The following is an 18,665-nucleotide window of genomic DNA, read 5'->3' on the forward strand; positions in this document are numbered from 1 at the left end:
TGGGGCCCATTATTATGTCCAACTCAAGAACAAATTAACTGGTTTTTTTGTGTTGAATATATGGTATATGGTAATTTATGGACCGAATAGGTATCTAAAGCCATTTGCGCATAACAAAATATGTATTTTATCAAAGTAACTGTTGAACTGAAATACAATTAAGAAGAAGTATATTAATAGTGAAAAACAGTTAAGTAGAAGTATATTAATAGTGAGATAATTATTAAGCTCTAACTTAAAATGACTGGGGGCCCATTACTGACATCATAGGAGCCTACACAACACAAAACACTGTCGCTGCATGTAGGTTTTATTTTCATTTGTTTTTTATCTTATATTTTGGAAATGTACATCCAGGTTTTTTTTTCTTTAATTTTTTTGGAGGCTCCCAAGAGAGTGGGGCCCTAAGCTATAGCTTGTTTAGCTTATACGTAAATCCGGTACTGACTACAGCAGTAGCTCTACTACAGCAGAATGCAACCAAAACACAACCCAGAGGATTGCAAAGGACCCCACAAGCCTTAGGGACATCTCACTGGGGTCACTGGTCCCCCCTTCTGGAAAGAAGAGCCCCAACTCAGTCAGTCTACAGGGCTGCCAGAATAATTCTTGGTCGAAGAGCACATGTTGACCTCAACTCACAGGAAACGGGACTCACCGCTGCTGACCCACTCCGCGGCCCTCGCGTCCTGGTCAGCTTCCCGAGCATGACGAAGCCAGCCGTCGAAATGCTCTCTGAAGTTCCAAGCAATTTCTCCGATGTCTTCTTGCAGTCGATATAGAGCCTGACCCTGGAACGGCTCACAGATAGGTGCACCTGCTCAGCAGACAAGAATAGTTTCATTGAGCGGCACCACGGGGGCTGGAGAGCTCGATGCGCCGTAACGCAACCTGACAAAATAATGGGCACGACACGGTGTAGAGCAGGGGGTGGCAGAAAGCAGATACCTAGGTAATTTTTTGGCAGATCAGCAAAGATGTCTGCTAATGGTTTAATTACTCTCCACATCCCAAATCATCCTGCTGAAATGAAGAAAGCTGGATAGCAGTCACCATGAGAAGATTTTTGCATGGATTATGTGTCCTGTTTAGTTCCCAAACAAATTCTGCAGCCCAGAATTCTTTAATTCTAATTTTTATGTTTCTTGCACCAGACTCTGGTAGGTGGATCTTAAAAGGTAAAGGGACCCCTGACCATTAGGTCCAGTCGCGGAAGACTCTGGAATTGCGGCGCTCATCTCACTTTATTGGCCAAGGGAGCCAGCGTACAACTCATGTGGCCAGCATGACTAAGCCGCTTCTGGCAAACCAGAGCAGCGCATGGAAACGCCGTTTACCTTCCTGCTGGAGCGGTACCTATTTATCTACTTGCACTTTGGTGTGCTTTCGAATTGCTAGGTTGGCAGGAGCAGGGACCGAGCAATGGGAGCTCACCCCGTCGCGGGGATTTGAACTGCGCAACCCCTATGCTTTGTGGTTTAACCCACAGCGCCACTAGTAAAAGTCATAGGAGATCCTTCACACCAGGAGCCAGCCCTTCCCTGGGGTAGAACTGCACCAGGCCACACACACAGCATGCATTTAAAGCACTACAGTGCCACTTTAAACACTCGTGGCTTGCTTCCCCCAAGGAATTCTGGGAGCTGTAGTTCATTTTGGGTGCTAAGAGTTGTCCAGATGCCCCCTTTTCCTCTCACAGAGGTACAGTTCTTAGAGTGGCTTAATCATTGGTCCCTCTTCACAGGAAACTTTGGCAGTCATAGCACTTTCAATGCGTCCTATGTGCCAAATGAATGTGGTCCCAGGGTAGCATTTTGGGCTTAGATTAAGGTCAAAGCTCTGCTGTTCCGGGAAGCTTGCTGTGGGAGAGAGACCTGGGGAACTCTCGAGTATGCAGGCTTAGTTCACACAATCAGCATATCAGGTGGGGAAACATTTCGTGGAATACACCAGACAGTGTGTGTGTGTGGAGTGTTTCCCTATTAAAAACAAACTTTCCCTGCACATAAGAAAGCCGCATACCAGGAAGGCTAGGTTAGAACTCCTATCGCTAACATCTAATGATCTATGGCAGAGCAACCACTTGTAAGATTTCCTTGCTGCAATCAAGAGTCCTGCAGTCCATGATATTGTTGACCTAGTGTATGAACTAGGCTTCAGTCTAAGCCATTTCCAATGGCGTTGTTTTTTTGTAGGAGATAAAGGAGATTTGTCCCATGATATTTTTATTTTATTTTATTTAAAAAAAAAACCTAGTGGCTACCAGTTGCAGTAGAAGTAGTTTTAGGAAAGGGTAGCCAATTGCATTTTGTGTCAAATGGGCTCTTAAACAGAAAATTTCAGTTGTATTTCCAAAAGACCTTTTCTTCCTGCAATCTGGTCACTGGCAATCGGCGGAAAGCAAATTGGGAGAGGAGGAAACTGTGATTTTCTCTTTTGCTGAGAAAAATGTAATGGCCTTTGTTTTGGAGATGAATGCTGTGCTCTGACAAATGGGCCACAGTCCAAGCCAATGAGAAAAGGAGAGAGTTTCTATCCTGAAAGGATGTGTGTTTTGAGAAGAGAATCCACTCATAGCTTATGGACAAAAACAACCTCCAAAAATTTTCTGTGCTATTTATGGGTGTAAAAATGGAGGCAGCATTTTCCTGATTTATTTTTTTTCTGAGGGGGGCAGGAATAAAATTCTAATAAAAGTTTGTCTCAGTTGATGCTGCATGAATCAGTATTTTTTACTTTATACTGGAAATGATGGGCTAAGATAGAAACTAGAGGAAGTAGGGTCCAAACCATTGTTTCCTGCCATTCTATTAAAATAATATTAGCAAATATTAAATCAGGATCCACAGTTGCACCCAGAATTTTCCACCCTATTGAAGGGCAATGAAATCCATAATTTTGAGAGATCATTTTGCAAATGGTTCTTAAAGAAGGGCAAAAGTTCTCCAAATGTTCATTTGGAGTTCATCAAAAAATAACATCATCAGGATGTGTATCAGAAATCTCAGCTCATCTGATCCCAAGTTTATGTAACAAGTTGCAAAAATGAAACCATGCATAAGAGGCAGGAGGAACTGAATTATGCTGTGGAAAAGATGTGGGTCTCACCTAAGCTGAAAGAGCAACACATTGGAGGAAGTGAGGCGGCAGTGGTGGTCCAGGAAATGTTTTTCCAAAAGGAAATGCCTTAGTGGAGAAGTTGGAAGTAGAAGAGGAATGTGGACGGCTGGAGACAGAGGAAATGCCTGTTCCAGGCAAAGAGAGGAACACATTGGAAATAGGAGAAGGGAACAGAAAGAGCGTTGCCATCATCCCCTCCTTTCAGTAAGAGCCTGCCAATTCTGTGAAGCAGGCGTTGTCAAAGGCACAAGTCAATTCAAGAGCAGTAAGATGAGAACCAATTGGCTTCAGTAAGGCATTAAATATTTCACAGTTGAAACCCAGCTAAGCTTGAGAAGTGCCCAGAAATACTGGGCCCTGCCTCTTTAAATTATGGCTGTTGACCAAAGCGGACTCACAGATGATACTCCCTGCGAAGGTCATTGACTTGCCAAAGCAAAAAGGCGAAGAGTCAGGAATTAAAAGAGAGGTGCTACGACACTCCAGGAGCAAATTATAGAAAGGGGATAAGAAGGCAGAGGGTCATGGCCCAGGTTATCCAATCAAAGACTAATGAAAGTTTGCATTTGATGCACGCCACAAATATAGTATGCATATAGCACGCTTGGCAAATCCACACCGTGATCAACTCCCGCCCGGAAACCAATGTCCCGACTGTGGAAGGACGTATGGATCCAGAATTGGCCTCCACAGTCACTTATGGATACAATGTTAAAACCGTGTTTATGGAAGACAATTTTACTTGGCTACAAGTGATTGCCAAAGAAGAAGAAGAAGAATACACACAGGTCTTGCTACCCAAACACAGTGTGTTCCCAGGAAATCATTTGTTAGGTGGGTGTTCACATAACGAGTCAACCATTTCCACTGATGCCTATGGGGAAATTTCTAATGCGTTCCCAGCCATAGATGTTTGTACCCCAAATGATAAAAAAGCAGGAAAACTCTCTCAAACCTTGCAAAAGGCAAACAAGGAAGTCAAATTTGCTTTCTTATTTGACCAAAGTCTCCCCCTTCCTCCCCGTCTCCCACCAGCAAAACACAAAGAAGGATGGCTTGTTTAAGACTGCTTATTTGTTTCAGGTACTGCACGCAGGTCCGACTGTTTGGATATCTGAATCTGCAGTGTGTATGGCGAGATTTGGGTACTAATGCTTGGTGCTTGAATAAGTGAATTTTCGTAAAACAAGTGTCTGGATAGCAGGACCTGCATGTATTTACAAACAAAAACAAAAACAAAAAACACAGTGCATGCACAACATGTAATATTGAGTAGCTACAGTTCACTGGTGGCGCACATGCTATGTTTACTGGTAACGACACATGCGATGTAACAGGCTGTAGGTAACAGTATAACTTCTATTTCAAAAAATCATTCAACATATCATGTCACAACATGTAATTCCAGACACGTGGAACACTACAAGATTGATATAAGCATTCCACATCGTGGTTATTGCTAATATAAGAACTGAATAGGCTGTATCTCCTGATCTATCTCATATGATAATGACTGCAAGAAGATCAAACCTCTCCATTCTGAAGGAAATCAGCCCTGAGTGCTCACTGGAAGGACAGATTGTGAAGCTGAGGCTCCAGTACTTTGGCCACCTCATGAGAAGAGAAGACTCCCTGGAGAAGACCCTGATGTTGGGAAAGATGGAGGGCACAAGGAGAAGGGGGCGACAGAGGACGAGATGGTTGGATAGTGTTTTCGAGGTTACCAGCATGAGTCTGACCAAGCTGCGGGGGGCAGCCTCGGTCCAATATAGCTGAAGGGGCATCTCCACCCCCATTGTTCTACCTGGACACTGAGGTCCAGCACCAAGGGTTGTTCTGGCTGTTCTGGCTGTTCCCTTGCTGCAAGAAGCCAAGTTACAGAGAACCAGGCAGAGGGCCTTCTCGGTAGTGGCGCCCACCCTGTGGAACGCCCTCCCACCAGATGTCAAAGAGAACAACAACTACCAGACTTTTAGAAGACATCTGAAGGCAGCCCTGTTTAGGGAAGCTTTTAATGCTTGATGCATTACTGTATTTTAATATTTTGTTGGAAGCCACCCAGAGTGGCTGAGGAGGCCCAGCCAGATGGGTGGGGTATAAATAATAAATTATTATAATATTATTATTATTGTGTGTGTTTTTAAAATAGAAGTTATACTGTTACATACAGCCTGTTACGTTGCGTGTGTCGTTACTAGTATTGTATTTACGTAACGAAAGGTTCAGCAGTGTTTTGTATGCTTACAGCAGGCCCCAGATTCATGCTACAGCACCCCCAGTTGAAACTGATCTCAGATAGCAAGGCTAGGAAACATTTTGGCTCGAAACCTTGCAAATCTGCTGCCAAATAGAACAAACAATTCTAGCTTCAGAGGACCAGTGGTCTGACTCAGTATAAGGTCACTTTATAGGTCCAGCTAATTGCGTCAGTTTAATTTTCAGATCATTTTAAAATCCCTGAGTCACTGGATCTTAATTATTATTTTTTTCTTTTTGCAGATTGTGCCCGTGTCCTTAGTGCATATCTTCTTGGAAACTTATTGCGCACATTTGCCTAGATTAATGCATGCAGACAGGAAGTGATTTAGTAATTCATTATTATGCTGGCACACACTCCGTCGTTCATTGCTATCTCGGCACGTACAAACACCAACAGGTTAGCAAATGTCCCAAGGATATTTCTAGAATCGTCATTTAAAGAGGAAAGGAAGACTTTAAAAAAAAAAAATTCATCCTGAATGGATTTCTCCTTTGGATAAAGGACCTTGTGAAAACTGCCGTAGAATATCTTCTTCACTTCCTGCTGGTCAAAGGTGACTTCCTCGACATCAGCTTCATAGTCACGGTGGAAATATATCAAGGATTTCTTGTTGGCTATAGAGGGAGGAAGATGACAAATAAACCCAGGGGTTATAAAGAAAACCAAAGAGGACAGTGGACTGTAGGCTTTGCACATGCTGAAGTAACAAGGGAAAAATAGTAAAACACACACTCGTGAGAACCGAAAATCTGAGTGAATGGAACAACATCTCAAGAGATGGTCTATGGCAGTCATGTCCAAAGTCCATCTCGGGTTCTTAATCTGGCCTGCCAGTTGATTTAATCTGGCCCCCGTGGCAGTATATGTCCTGGGGTAAAATCCTTTTAAAAATAGCTTATCAACTTCAATCCTAAATAAAGCTCAACAACTTTGTGGTAAAAATGGAGGGGGGAGCTCAAGGAGCTTAGGAGGGGGTAAATCCTAAGAAAAGCTCAACAATTTACAACTTCAATCCTAAAAAAAGGTCGGCCCTCGCGTATCAAATCTGGCCCTCTTTGGAAAAAGTTTGGGCACCCCTGGTCTATGGGAATCATAGTGTATGTGTGAAAATATATGAATCATGTATACCAGTCATTTGAATCTTTCCTATTTAACCTCCACTGCCTACTGAATTCTTCTTAAAAATTCCAGGAGGCATTTTAATTGAAGACTGATTTGATCATTTTAACCCATTTTTACCATTTTGTATAGTATTTCTTGTACACTGCTTAGAGACCATTGTAATTAAGTGGCACATATATTTTTAAAATGAATAAAAATTTTTGCTACCCCCTTTTGAGCTGGGGAACCCCCAAGGGATGAAGGCTCAGAGCCTGGGGACTGGTGGTGGGACGACGATGAGTGGTCAGAGGGAGAAGATTGGGAGATGACTGAGAGGAAGGAATGTCAGAAGTTTAGAGGTAACAAGGTTTAGTGAGCAGGAAGAGGCTGTAGCAGGGAGCAGTCCAGAATCAGAGGGAGAAGTGGAGGCTGGAGAGGATGGGGCCAAGAGGCAGAGATCAGGCAGGCTGCTGAAGAAGCCAGGGGGTCTCCTGCTCCTGTTGCAACCAGCTCCCCTCCGCCTTGGTTTCCCAGGATCAGAAGAGGTATGAAGAGGGCAGAGCAAAGACAGCCACTCCAATGAAGTCTCAGATTGCTTGGGAAGGAGGAGAGCTGTGGGAAGGTGAGGACCATCAGTCATTGGAATTGCTTCATTGAGGCAAGATCTTCGGGAAGAGTTTCTGTGCTCACTAGACCTGGCCTCCTGAGCTGTTTGTTTCTTTGAATAAAGAATTCACTGATGTCGTTATTACTGACCTGCTCCTGATAGCAGGGCATTGATGCTGATGCCAGAGCCAGCAAAGAGCAATCATATATGCAACCGGCTGCCATTTTGCATCTTGAACCAGCCATCATTCTGGGGCAGTTTAGGCTCACATCCGCACCATACATTTAAAGCAAATTTAAGGCAGATTTAAAGCATGTTGCTTCCCCCCAAAAAAGATCCTGGGAACCACTTCACAGAGCGTTCAGTTCCCAGCACCCTTCACAAACTACACCTCCCAGTTTTTCCTGGGGAAGCCGTGTGCTTTAAAGGTGTATTAAATGTGCTTTTGATGTCTGGCGCTGATGTGATGCCTGTTCATGCATCGCCTGTTCATAACAGGCACACAAATAGTGCAGAATACTCAGAGAGAATTCTGCCAAGCGGCTGCTTTGTCTAGGTGACACAAGGAAAAGAAAAACGTCTGGAATTTTCTCAGAAAATTGTCTTCCGGGAAATTCTGGCTCTGCTGCCCCATCCTCCATCCCCTGTAGCAACCAAATCTCCCTGCCGAATGATCGATGAGCCTCCTTACGGTCAAGTATGATGCCTAGTACAGGCTGGAAGTCCTCATCTGTTATCTGCCACACAGCAAAGGCTTCCCGAGGGCTTTCTGGCAGGAGCCGGAGGAGGAAACTGATAGTGTATTCAGTTGGCATCCCAGAAGGAAACACTTCGCTGAGGAAATAAGTGAAGACACAAAAAGCTCTTCTAAGCAGAGAACATTGGAATGGCCTCCAAGAGTTAATCCCTGGTGCCATGGCAACAGACTGAACACAATTAAAACCTACCTGAGGTTTTAGTGACCCAAAAGAAACCAAATTGGCTGCCAGATTTGAAGAAAGCCCTAAATGACATCAGCCCAAAATATCCATCCTCACAGACCATCTTGCATGCCAAGATCATCAGGGGGAGCTCTCTTGGTGCTCCCATAGCCTTCAGAAGTGTGGGGTGGCAGTGGCCCAGGAGAGGGCTTTCTCTGGGGCAGCCCATAAACTGTGAAACACCCTCCCCACAGAGCTGCATCTTCACTATACAACTTTTGCCGCGTGATTTTTTTAGTTTATATGTGTTGAAAGCTGCCCAGAGGGGCTGGGGAAATCCAGCCAGATTTTTTTTTTTTGGGGGGGGGGTTTATAAATAATAATGTTGTTGTTGTTGTTGTTGTTGTTGTTGTTGTTGTTGTTGTTGTTGCTGACACACCTCTTTACCCTGGCCCTTGGCCGTCAAGGTATTTTGTTCTGTGGGACCCGCCTCTTTTGCTGAATTTATACTGTCTGTGCTCTGGTTGAACTGAACTCTACAATTCTATGATTCTATGACTACATCAAATAAAAAAATTGTGGTGAGCACTGGGCTGGCTGCAGTGTTTTGTTTTGTTTTGTTTTGTTTATATTATATACCATATACATTGTGGTTTTATGTTGTGAGCCACCCTGAGATCTAATAAATAATAATAATCAATATGATGAGCATCATGTATCGGCTTCCTTGGTGTGATAGTTGCCAGTTCTTAACGGCAATGAGTTCAGTCCAGACTAAGTAAACGGATCTTAAGGTAAAGGTAAAGGTACCCCTGCCCGTACGGGCCAGTCTTGACAGACTCTGGGGTTGTGTGCCCATCTCACTTAAGAGGCCAGGGGCCAGCGCTGTCCGGAGACACTTCCGGGTCACGTGGCCAGCGTGACATCGCTGCTCTGGCCAGAGCCAGAGCCAGAGCCAGAGCCGCACACGGAAACGCCGTTTACCTTTCCGCTGGTAAGCGGTCCCTATTTATCTACTTGCACCCGGAGGTGCTTTCGAACTGCTAGGTTGGCAGGCGCTGGGACCGAGCAGCGGGAGCGCACCCCGCCGCAGGGATTCAAACCGCCGACCTTTCGATCGGCAAGCCCTAGGCGCTGAGGCTTTAACCCACAGCGCCACCTGCGTCCCTAAACGGATCTTAGTTCCACTGAAATTAAGGTAAAGGGACCTCTGACCATTAGGTCCAGTTGTGAGCGACTCTGGGGTTGTGGTGCTCATCTCGCTTTACTGGCCGAGGGAGCCAGCGTACAGCTTCCGGGTCATGTGACCAGCATGACTAAGCCGCTTCTGGCAAACCAGAGCAGCGCACAGAAACACCGTTTACCTTCCTGCTGGAGTGGTACCTATTTATCTACTTGCACTTTGACGTGCTTTCGAACTGCTAGGTTGGCAGGAGCAGGGACCGAGCAACAGGAGCTCACCCCGTCGCGGGGATTCGAACCGCCGGCCTTCTGATCGGCAAGTCCTAGGCTCTGTGGTTTAACCCACAGCGCCACCCATGTCCCTTCCACTGAAATTAGTGGTGCTTAAATTGTGACTAACTCATCCCATGGGTGTTTTTGGGACCCATGTTCAATTAACAATGCGTGGATGCAACCCAAAGGTCAGGTCTTATGCTCATGCTTTCTCTCCATCTTTAAAAATGGCACCATGCCCTTGAAAGGGCAAGCCGCCTCCTTCTTCTTTGTCTTCACATATTCTGGCTACATGAACAAACCAACTTGAGTCCCTGAACATTTTGACTAAGGGTACTCTGTGGAATCTCACAATTCGATGCTAAGAAGCTTTGCTTCTTTAAACAAGATTAAAATTATCCCTATGTTTCAGCAATTAAACTTAAAAAGGAAGCTATAGCCTGTCTCTTCATAATCCAGTCTGTCTTGCTTTGCAAAGCTGTAGTCAATAATAGAATCAAATGGGATACATGGCGGGCCATTATAAACCCCAGATTACAGAGAAGACTCTGGGAGGCAACTCCACAAGCAAAGTCATGCTCCAAAGTCATCGATTAATGGAGACCTGCACAACTTGCAGAAGGCCATAAAACTGTGGCCAAGTTGACCCAGTATTTATGAACAGGTGCAGATGTCCTCAGGGTAATCGGATGGCCAGCTTACACAATGATCACAAGCAAGCACACCAGGCTTGTGGGGAAAGACCATAGCTCACAGGTACGGCATTTGCTTTCCATGCAGATGGTCCTAGGTTAAATCATTGGTATCTCCTGGTAGGGCTAGGATAGATCCTAGTCTAAAACCCTGAACAGTCCCTGACAGCTAGTGTAAAATAATATCAATCCAAGTTTTCAGACTTGACGAGGTGCACGTGACCCCATGGGGGAATTAAAACTGGTTCGGTGATGTTAAGCACGGCCTGGAGGAATGGTTGGCAAGCCTCTAGTGCAGTGGTTCTCAACCTGTGGGTCCCCAGATGTTGTTGGACTACAACTCCATCATCCCTGAGCTCTGGCCTTGCTAGCTAGGGGTGATGGGAGTTGTAGTTCAACAACATCTGGGGACCCACAGGTTGAGAAAGGCTGCTCTAGCAGGTTCTTTCAACTGTAGGTAGTCTTGATGGTGAGACCACAATTTCTGTGGTCTTGGGTGGCGGTTATAAGCCTTGGGTGGAATCCTTTCGTCTATCAATTGAATAAGGGGTGTGTGAAGTGGTGACTCACCCCCCTGCAGTGGCGTTACCAGGGTTCCCCATTCAAAGGGGAGTTGCGAGGGGAGTCACTGGCTAAACGCTGAAAAGGCGGTTGGTGATCTCCCTTCAGCTGCACGGAAAGGGGGGCTAGGTGTGTAAACACACTTTTGCAGTGCCTCCCTTTGTTCCAATTAACCCTGCTGTGCCTCAGTGCCCCAGCATGGGGGACTGAGAGGGATACACACCCAGTGCCTAAACCAAGGTTCCCTACATCTGAAATTGTTAATAAAGTTGTGGCCATTTTAATCCCAAAATATGTTGTCTCATGTAATCATTGCTCTCGGACTGACTCCTGGAGGGGCGGGGGTCTGCAACTGGGCACCGGATGTAAGAGAATACCCTGGTGAATAATGTATTAAGGGTGGAGGATGGAGTTTCATGTGGTTGTGGTAAGGGTTAACTCCCTCCTCATGTGCCGTGGCCCCAATCCTGATTGCCCCCTTTCCATGGCTGCTGGTTAAACTTAGAAAATTAGACACCCTTAATTTTGACTGTGCAATGTAAGTCACAAGGTCATTTGGTTCCATGTCAAGGAGGAAGCCACAGTGCTCTCCCTGCAATGTTTTCCTCCAAAAGTGGGTTGGAAGTTTGTTTGCTCGCCCCAAAAGTGACTGCAAGGAGAAGGGGAATTCTTAGGCATGTCATCAGAAAACTGCACGTGGCAGAGATCCATTTGCCTTATCTGATGGCCAGATAGATGGCTGCTTAACGATACCGCGAGTGTGAGATAGCGAAAGCAGAAGCACTGAGATGAGATATATGCATATATCAGACCCTGCTGATGAAACATCTCCAGTACCTCAGCTCGCTCTGGCGGCATAGCTAAGCGGCTTCCTCAATTTATCCCAAGGCGTTTCAGAAATCAATTTATGGGCCTCTGCACAGAGACGATGCCATGAAAAGCAACAACCTCCTTTGTCCTCAGAAAGAGGTGCTTTAGAAACTCTGAATTTCCACCCGAATCCACCAGCGTGGGAGCTTCAAACTCCAGTTGCTTTCTTCTGTGCAGCAGAGATCATTTTTGCCAGAACCCCAGAAACACCTCCACCCAATGATACTAATAATTATCAGGTTGCTTGAGAGTATTCAAAGCAAGGGAAGAACTGTAGCTCAGTAGTAGAGCACCTGATTGGCATGCAAAGGTCTAAGTTTTAAATCCCTGGCTTCTGCAAGCAGGGCTGGGTAAGATTCCTGTCTGAAACCCTGGTTACAGACAGTTCTGAGCGACATAGACCATTGGCCTGGTTCAATATCCTATGTTCCTAAGTAAAGCAATTCTTCTTACTCTTTCATTAACCTTGTGTTAGAGCTGCCCTGAATAGTCTTTAATGACGAACTTCACTTTGAAATTAGCACATTTGGCAGAGCCGAACAAATTACCCAAATCAGCACTCACCTTACTGAACATTTGCCCATTTACAAGGTGGTTCAGTACCACTCATTTTTTTTTTACTTCTCTTCACTGTTTTCCTTCCCTGGCCCCTTCCAATCACTCTGTCTGTGAAAGGTTTTCAACTTGCCCAGGCAGAATGATATCCCCTCTCCTCCCCTTGCACGTTGTTCTGGGGGGGGGGGGCGGGCGTCCTCCTGACCCCTGCCAGAGCCAATTTCAGGGGGGCACAAGGGGAGGAAAGGGGAGACAGCCCTGTTGTGCAAGTGGAAGTCCTTCTGCAGGGTTTCTGCTGACAGTGCTGTTTAATTGAATTCCACCCAAAGTCCCTAAAGGTAAAGGGACCCCTGACCATTAGGTCCAGTCGTGACCCACTCTGGGGTTGCGGCGCTCATCTTGCTTTATTGGCCGAGGGAGCCGGCATACAGCTTCCGGGTCACGTGGCCAGCATGACTAAGCCGCTTCTGGCGAACCAGAGCAGCACACGGAAACGCCGTTTACCTTCCCACCAGAGCGGTACCTATTTATCTACTTGTACTTTGACGTGCTTTTGAACTGCTAGGTTGGCAGGAGCAGGGACCGAGCAACGGGAGCCCACCCCGTCACAGGGATTCGAACCGCCAACCTTCTGATCGGCAAGTCCTAGGCTCTGTGGTTTAACCCACAGCACCACCTGCGTCCCTACCCAAAGTCCCTAAGTGACCTGCAAAATTCAAGAGTGTGAGGCATAACACAAAATCAAAAAAGGAGCAACCCGTTACAATGAAAACCGTGCAATCACCCATAAAAGAGGCTTAAGAAGCAGCAGCAGCGAGTAGTTCTGTCACCCCCACACTGCTAATAATTCACCTTGCAATCAGGCTTCCTAAGCCAGTTTCCTGTGTAATATTATTATTATTTATTTACATGCCACCTGTCTCAATGGGTTGCCCCAGCCACTCTGGGCGGCTCCCAAAAAAACATTAAAAACACAACAAAAACACCAGCCATTAAACACTTCCCTGTACAGGGAATGCCTTCAGGTGTCTTTAAAAGTCAAATAGTTCTTTATCTCCTTGACATCTGACGGGAGGGCCTTCCACAGGGCAGGTGCCACCACCGAGAAGGCCCTCTGCCTCGTTCCCTGTAACTTCACTTCTTGCAGTGAGGGAACTGTCAGAAGGCCCTCAGAGCTGGAACCAAGTGTCCAGGCTGAACTATGGGGCTAGAAATGCTCCTTCAAGTATACAGGGCCAAGGCCATTCAGGGCTTTGAAGGTCAGCACCAACACTTTGAATTGTTCTCGGAAATGTAATGGGAGCCATAGACTTTACCTTGTCTTCCGGGTCAGCTGGATATCCCTGAAAAGAGTGTAAGTGTGGATTCCTAGGAAGATGTAGGGTTCCATAGCAACTCCTTTGATGGAGGCGTACTCCTTTTCCATCAGTCCAAACACCTCCATCATATCATAACCTGGAGAAAACAGAGAACCAGGAATATAGTGGAATGCCTTGTTTATACTAAAAGCAGCAATTGCCACAAAGAAGAAGAAGAAGAAGAGTTTGGATTTGATATCCCGCCTTTCACTCCCCTTCAGGAGTCTCAAAGCGGCTAACATTCTCCTTTCCCTTCCTCCCCCACAACAAACACTCTGTGAGGTGAGTGGGGCTGAGAGACTTCAGAGAAGTGTGACTAGACCAAGGTCACCAGCAGCTGCATGTGGAGGAGCGGAGACACGAACCCGGTTCCCCAGATTACGAGACTACCGCTCTTAACCACTACACCACACTGGCTCTCAAAGGAGGGGAGGAGCGAGGGGCTGGAGATCAGGTTCACAGCAAATGTAGGTTTTGAACCCAGAGCTCCCAGATCCAACCCCAGTTCTTAGAATATGGGACTCTATTCTAAGAAGGTGGATTGTTCCAATGGTTGTGTATGTGTGACGTTTGGGTGAACCAGCCATAAAGATTTGCCGGTCGCTCCCAAATAGCATCAGCTTGCACGTTGCAATGAACAGGCAAGCAAAATCCTGGCAGAAAATTAAACTGCTCTTTTCCCATTTTCATGTCTCTCCCCAGACACTTTAAACTGCTAAGCGAGGGTTGACCTGAGTTGCATGGCAAATACATATTTTCCCACAAAAAAGAGAAGGGGGGGACCTCATCCCCCGGCCCTTGGAGCTTCCTCCCTCTTCGCCGACTTCTCATTAAAGCTCTGTGAGTCACTTTCTAAAGTCTTTAATGCAAGCAGGCTTTGCAATCAGCAATTCCCTCCCCCCTCCCCAACCCATTCGCTTATCTGAATTTATGGAAAGCTGAGGCCAGGGTGCGGGCAGGAGAAAGGAACAACTGGAAAGGAGATAATTATATAAATAGTAAAGGGGACACATAAAAAGAAGGGAAGGAGGGCTTTTAATCAATATTCTGCCTCCACCAGGTTCATCTCCCCATAACCCAGTTCTAAGTTTTATCTATCAAGATGGCAGTATGTTGTATGGGGATTAAAATTTGCAAAAGACCCCGGCGTTGAAATCTTCTCATCTCAATTAAAGTTTGCACTAAATGTTAATAATGTTATCAAGGGAAAGTTGAAGCCACAGCTGTAGACCATATATAGCTATATGCGGTTGGTATCAAGAGGAATAGGTCAAAGGAGCGCAGCTGAGGCACTAAGCAATTCTGTTTGTGAAATCCTTTCAATTGCAGAGGAATATTTGTAAAAGAAACATTCCCTTGGATTTGTCTGGCGGGATCACATGCTCAGGCGTTAGTGCAAAGGCTGAGCCAAACATTTTCAAGCAAATGTTTTTGAAGCCATCAGGACAGGGCGGGACAACAGATGGCAAAATATTTCCAGAAATAACCCCCCACCACACAGGGGTATCCTTTTCCGTTCTAGTTTGCTGCTCTTTGTAGCTCCCAATTAGTTGCAGTTTGCAAAACAGCACTTATTCTCCCTAATAACGGCAACGTCATCACACAACCAATCAGTTTGGGCTACAGAATGATGTCACAGCAGGCAGATAAAGCCAATGCGGAGCAAGGGCAACTCGCTCTCTTTCCCTCCAGCTAAATCTGCCTGCACAAATCCGCACCCAAATGGGGAGCGACGATAATGCCGAAGACCTGAGCCCTATATCCGAGTCCTCCGTGGAAATATGGTGGTCCAGTGGTAGTCGTGTGAGGGGAAGAGCGGTCACTGCCAGCCCCAGTATGTTGGAGGAGAAAGTATTTGTTGCATGCCACCCCAGTATGAAGCGAGGAGCTAATTCCATGTGTTTAGATTTCTCCACTGCATGGGCATCAGAGAGTGAGGTCAGCATAGAACATGGTGACTAGGCAAGGATAGTGTCATGAACACTTCTGCCCAAGGTATAAGAGCACAATATGAGTTAAGAAGCAGCCAACAAGAGAGAGACTCGCATTCTTCTGAAGCAGCTGCAAACAGTCGTATCTCAACTCCCCCTCGCTTTAAGAATGACAGGAATGCAGAGAGTGTGATAGAGAGAAACCAACTCTCTCAGGAAACACAGGTAGTTTCGGAAGGCAGGAGGGAGAGCAGTTCCTCACCTGAAGGGGAGTTTAGTTCACCCAAGGAGCAGACATATGGGAAAGGTCTTAGATAGAAAACAAAGCCAGAAACAGAAGAGTCATAGGTTCAGGATATTCTGCCAGAGCCAGAAGCACTCCTCAGAAGGGTCAACTGATTCATAAGCATCGGATGTACAGTTAGGCGTCTGAGGCTCATTGTTTGTATTGCAATAAATCTCCCAGCTAATTACGACTTGTGTGCTGTGTTATCAAGACAGAAGCCTGGGCTCCTGACAGATAGCAAGCCTGGCCCTGCTCTTCCACTCATGGTGCTAGGGCTTGGGTGTAGCCTCCAGCTATTAAAAGTAGGGTTGATGCCACCCTGAATGGGCCACCTGCAAAGTCCTGCCTTGGTGGCGGGAGCAAACCCACCGCTTCCCTGAGAATGGTGCAGAACTCAGGCCACTGGCCAACAGTGCTGAACCCCAATTCTAAGGCTTAACCAAAGGCCACCTCATTGTCTATTATAGAGAATTCCAATCAGGTTGTAAGCTTGTGGGCATGGCCTAATGTTCCTCAGTGGCTATTAACCAGAAGGTTGGTGGTGCGAGCCCACCCAGGGATGGCTGTATCTGTTATATAGCACCAAGATCTTTGAGACACTGCATAACCAAGAAAGGAGGGCTCTCTCTCTCTCTTTTTTTGCAAAAAACAAGGAAGAAGCTGGCAGCCTACCTTGCAGAGAACCTTCCATGGAGTCCAGGACAGGGCAGTCTTCAGAATGACATGGAACAGGTGGGAAGGAAGAGACATGAAAGGAAGCATGGATATATTAGTTACCTGAAGGAGAACAACACAAAGGGCTCTGGAGCCTGTTGAATCAGCACATTAGTTCCAGCATGCTATTCTCACAATGGCCAACCAGATGATGATCAAAAGTTTGCAAGCAGGACCTGAGCAGAAGAGCATCCTCTCCTTTTGTGGTTTCCAGCAACTAGTATTTGGAATCATTACTGCCCTGAACTGTGGAGGTGGAGTGTAGCCACTATCATGGCCAGCAGTCATTGATAATTTTCTCTTCCACCCATTTGCCTAATCTCCTTTTTAAAGCCATCCAAGTTGGTTGCTCCCCCTGTCTCTTGTGAGAGTGAGTTCTGCAGTTTCATTACATGCTGCATGGAGAAGTCCTTTCCTTCTTCTGCCCCAAAACTTACAGCATCCGTCTTCATTGGATGAATAATTTCACACATTTCAAAGGGCCAACCTGGCTTTGAATGTGCATATATTCAAACCTGCTTTACAGTGATTGGAACCTATAGCCCAACCCTCCCCAACTTTTAGAAGACATCTGAAGGCAGCCCTGTTTAGGGAAGTTTTTAATGTTTGATGTTTTATTGTATTTTTAATATTTTGTTGGAAGCCACCCAGAGTAGCTGGGGAAACCCAGCCAGATGGGTTGGGTATAAATAATGATATATCATCATCATCATCATCATCATCATCATCATCATCATTACTTCCTGCCTTCCAGATGTTGATGGACTCTGTCTGCCATCTCTACCCACTGCCCCACGACTATTGTCAGAAGGAATAACAACAACAGTCAGAAGGAACCAGTCTGCGGATGGCTGATGCAGCCTAATATGGTCTACTCTGACTGGCAGAGGCTCTCCAGCAGGTGTGGAGCCCAGCAAATGAAAGGTAAAACTTGCATATGATGCTCTGCCCACAGGCATGTGGACCTCAGAAGGTTGCTCAGAGAGGAATGTGGCCTTTATCGGGATCTCCGCTCGGCCAAGCTGATAAAGCTCATCTTCCTCCGAGTCCTTCGGAATCACCCTCCCAATGAATAATTAACAACCTGAGCCTTTGATGAGGCCTCAGGCACATTCCCGTTCAGCAGATTTTCCAGCACAGGGAAGTGATGAGATTTATGGCTACATCGCTGTGCTTTATTTCTTACTACGCAGACAGCAAAGAAATATACATCCTCTCTCTATGAAAAAAGGAACAAAGGAACAAAGGAAACAGGAAACCAGTACGTCACATCCGTCTCTAGTCTCCCGTGAGACTTCCAATAGCCTGGATTGTCTCTGGAATGTAAACAGAGCCTTGTGACTCCAAGCAGCTGCTCAGTGGCAAACAGAAACTAACAGCCTTCAGACAGAAAGCAAGGCCCCAACCCTGCTGTAAAGTGTGAGACAGCTTTTTGTTGTTGATTGTGTTGCTCTGATTGTGTTACTTTGGTTCGAAAGTTTATCTCCACACAGCCTTAGATTCACAGCTTAAGTCCTTAAAACCTCATTTCTGGCTTTTGACTCTTGAAGGGAGGGGATTCTTGATGCCTGCATCATTCAAGTCCACTCCTCACTTTGCTAAGGCCGGCTGCAAAATTGTCTTGACTTCCAGCTGCCTTGGAGAATGGCGATTTCTAATCCTTATTATCCCATGCCTGCTGTTCTCCCCGCCACGAGGGTGCCTTCATTTCCCCTCCCCCTTGCTTGTCAAAACCTTTTCATTTTTACGAAAGGTGAATTACTGCAATCACAGTAAAATGTTGCACTCAATTCCAGCCATGCAAGTTGGGGGGTTTTCGTTTCATTTCTTATTTATTTCCCTCTACCGTTTTCTGTTTTTCCAGACCGTATTCTGTAAAGTGCAGCTTTCACCTTGCAGTTGTTTACCCATACAGACTAAAACGGCTGCCATAAGAATGAATTCAGGAGTAAGTGGGCCATCGCATTATATTAATTGTACGTGGTGAAAAGGAGTGAGTGCTTTTCTCCTTTTGATGCCCATTCAGCCAGCTGCCTTTCGGAAGGCAAAGTGAGTCGTTTTGCAGAAAATAATACAAACACTTTGGCATACGTCTGCAGTTCACCTTTTACAGGAAATCCCCTGCTAAATCCTCTCTCATCCTTTGAGCCAAGGAATCAAAAACTGGGAGCCACAGCTCATACAAATCAGAGATAAGAGAGGAAGAATCAAAGGCTCTTTGGTGAAGAGTTAGAA

At 45.9% G+C, this 18,665-nt stretch overlaps 1 protein-coding gene across 1 annotated transcript in view; it reads right to left on the minus strand.

Moving 5' to 3' along the window:
- COL20A1 (collagen type XX alpha 1 chain) overlaps positions 1–18,665 on the minus strand; it is a 145,240-nt gene that overhangs the window by 47,518 nt on the left and 79,057 nt on the right. The window contains exons 22-26 of the mRNA XM_079978869.1: positions 16,389–16,427; positions 13,458–13,596; positions 7,780–7,922; positions 5,885–5,994; positions 659–817 (exon numbers count right to left, since the gene is read on the minus strand). Of these exons, the coding sequence (XP_079834995.1) occupies positions 659–817; positions 5,885–5,994; positions 7,780–7,922; positions 13,458–13,596; positions 16,389–16,427 (590 nt within the window). The remainder of the gene's footprint in view (positions 1–658; positions 818–5,884; positions 5,995–7,779; positions 7,923–13,457; positions 13,597–16,388; positions 16,428–18,665) is intronic.

The sequence above is a fragment of the Podarcis cretensis genome, assembly GCF_951804945.1.
Source record: "Podarcis cretensis genome assembly, chromosome: 6".
Lineage (NCBI taxonomy): Eukaryota > Metazoa > Chordata > Lepidosauria > Squamata > Lacertidae > Podarcis > Podarcis cretensis.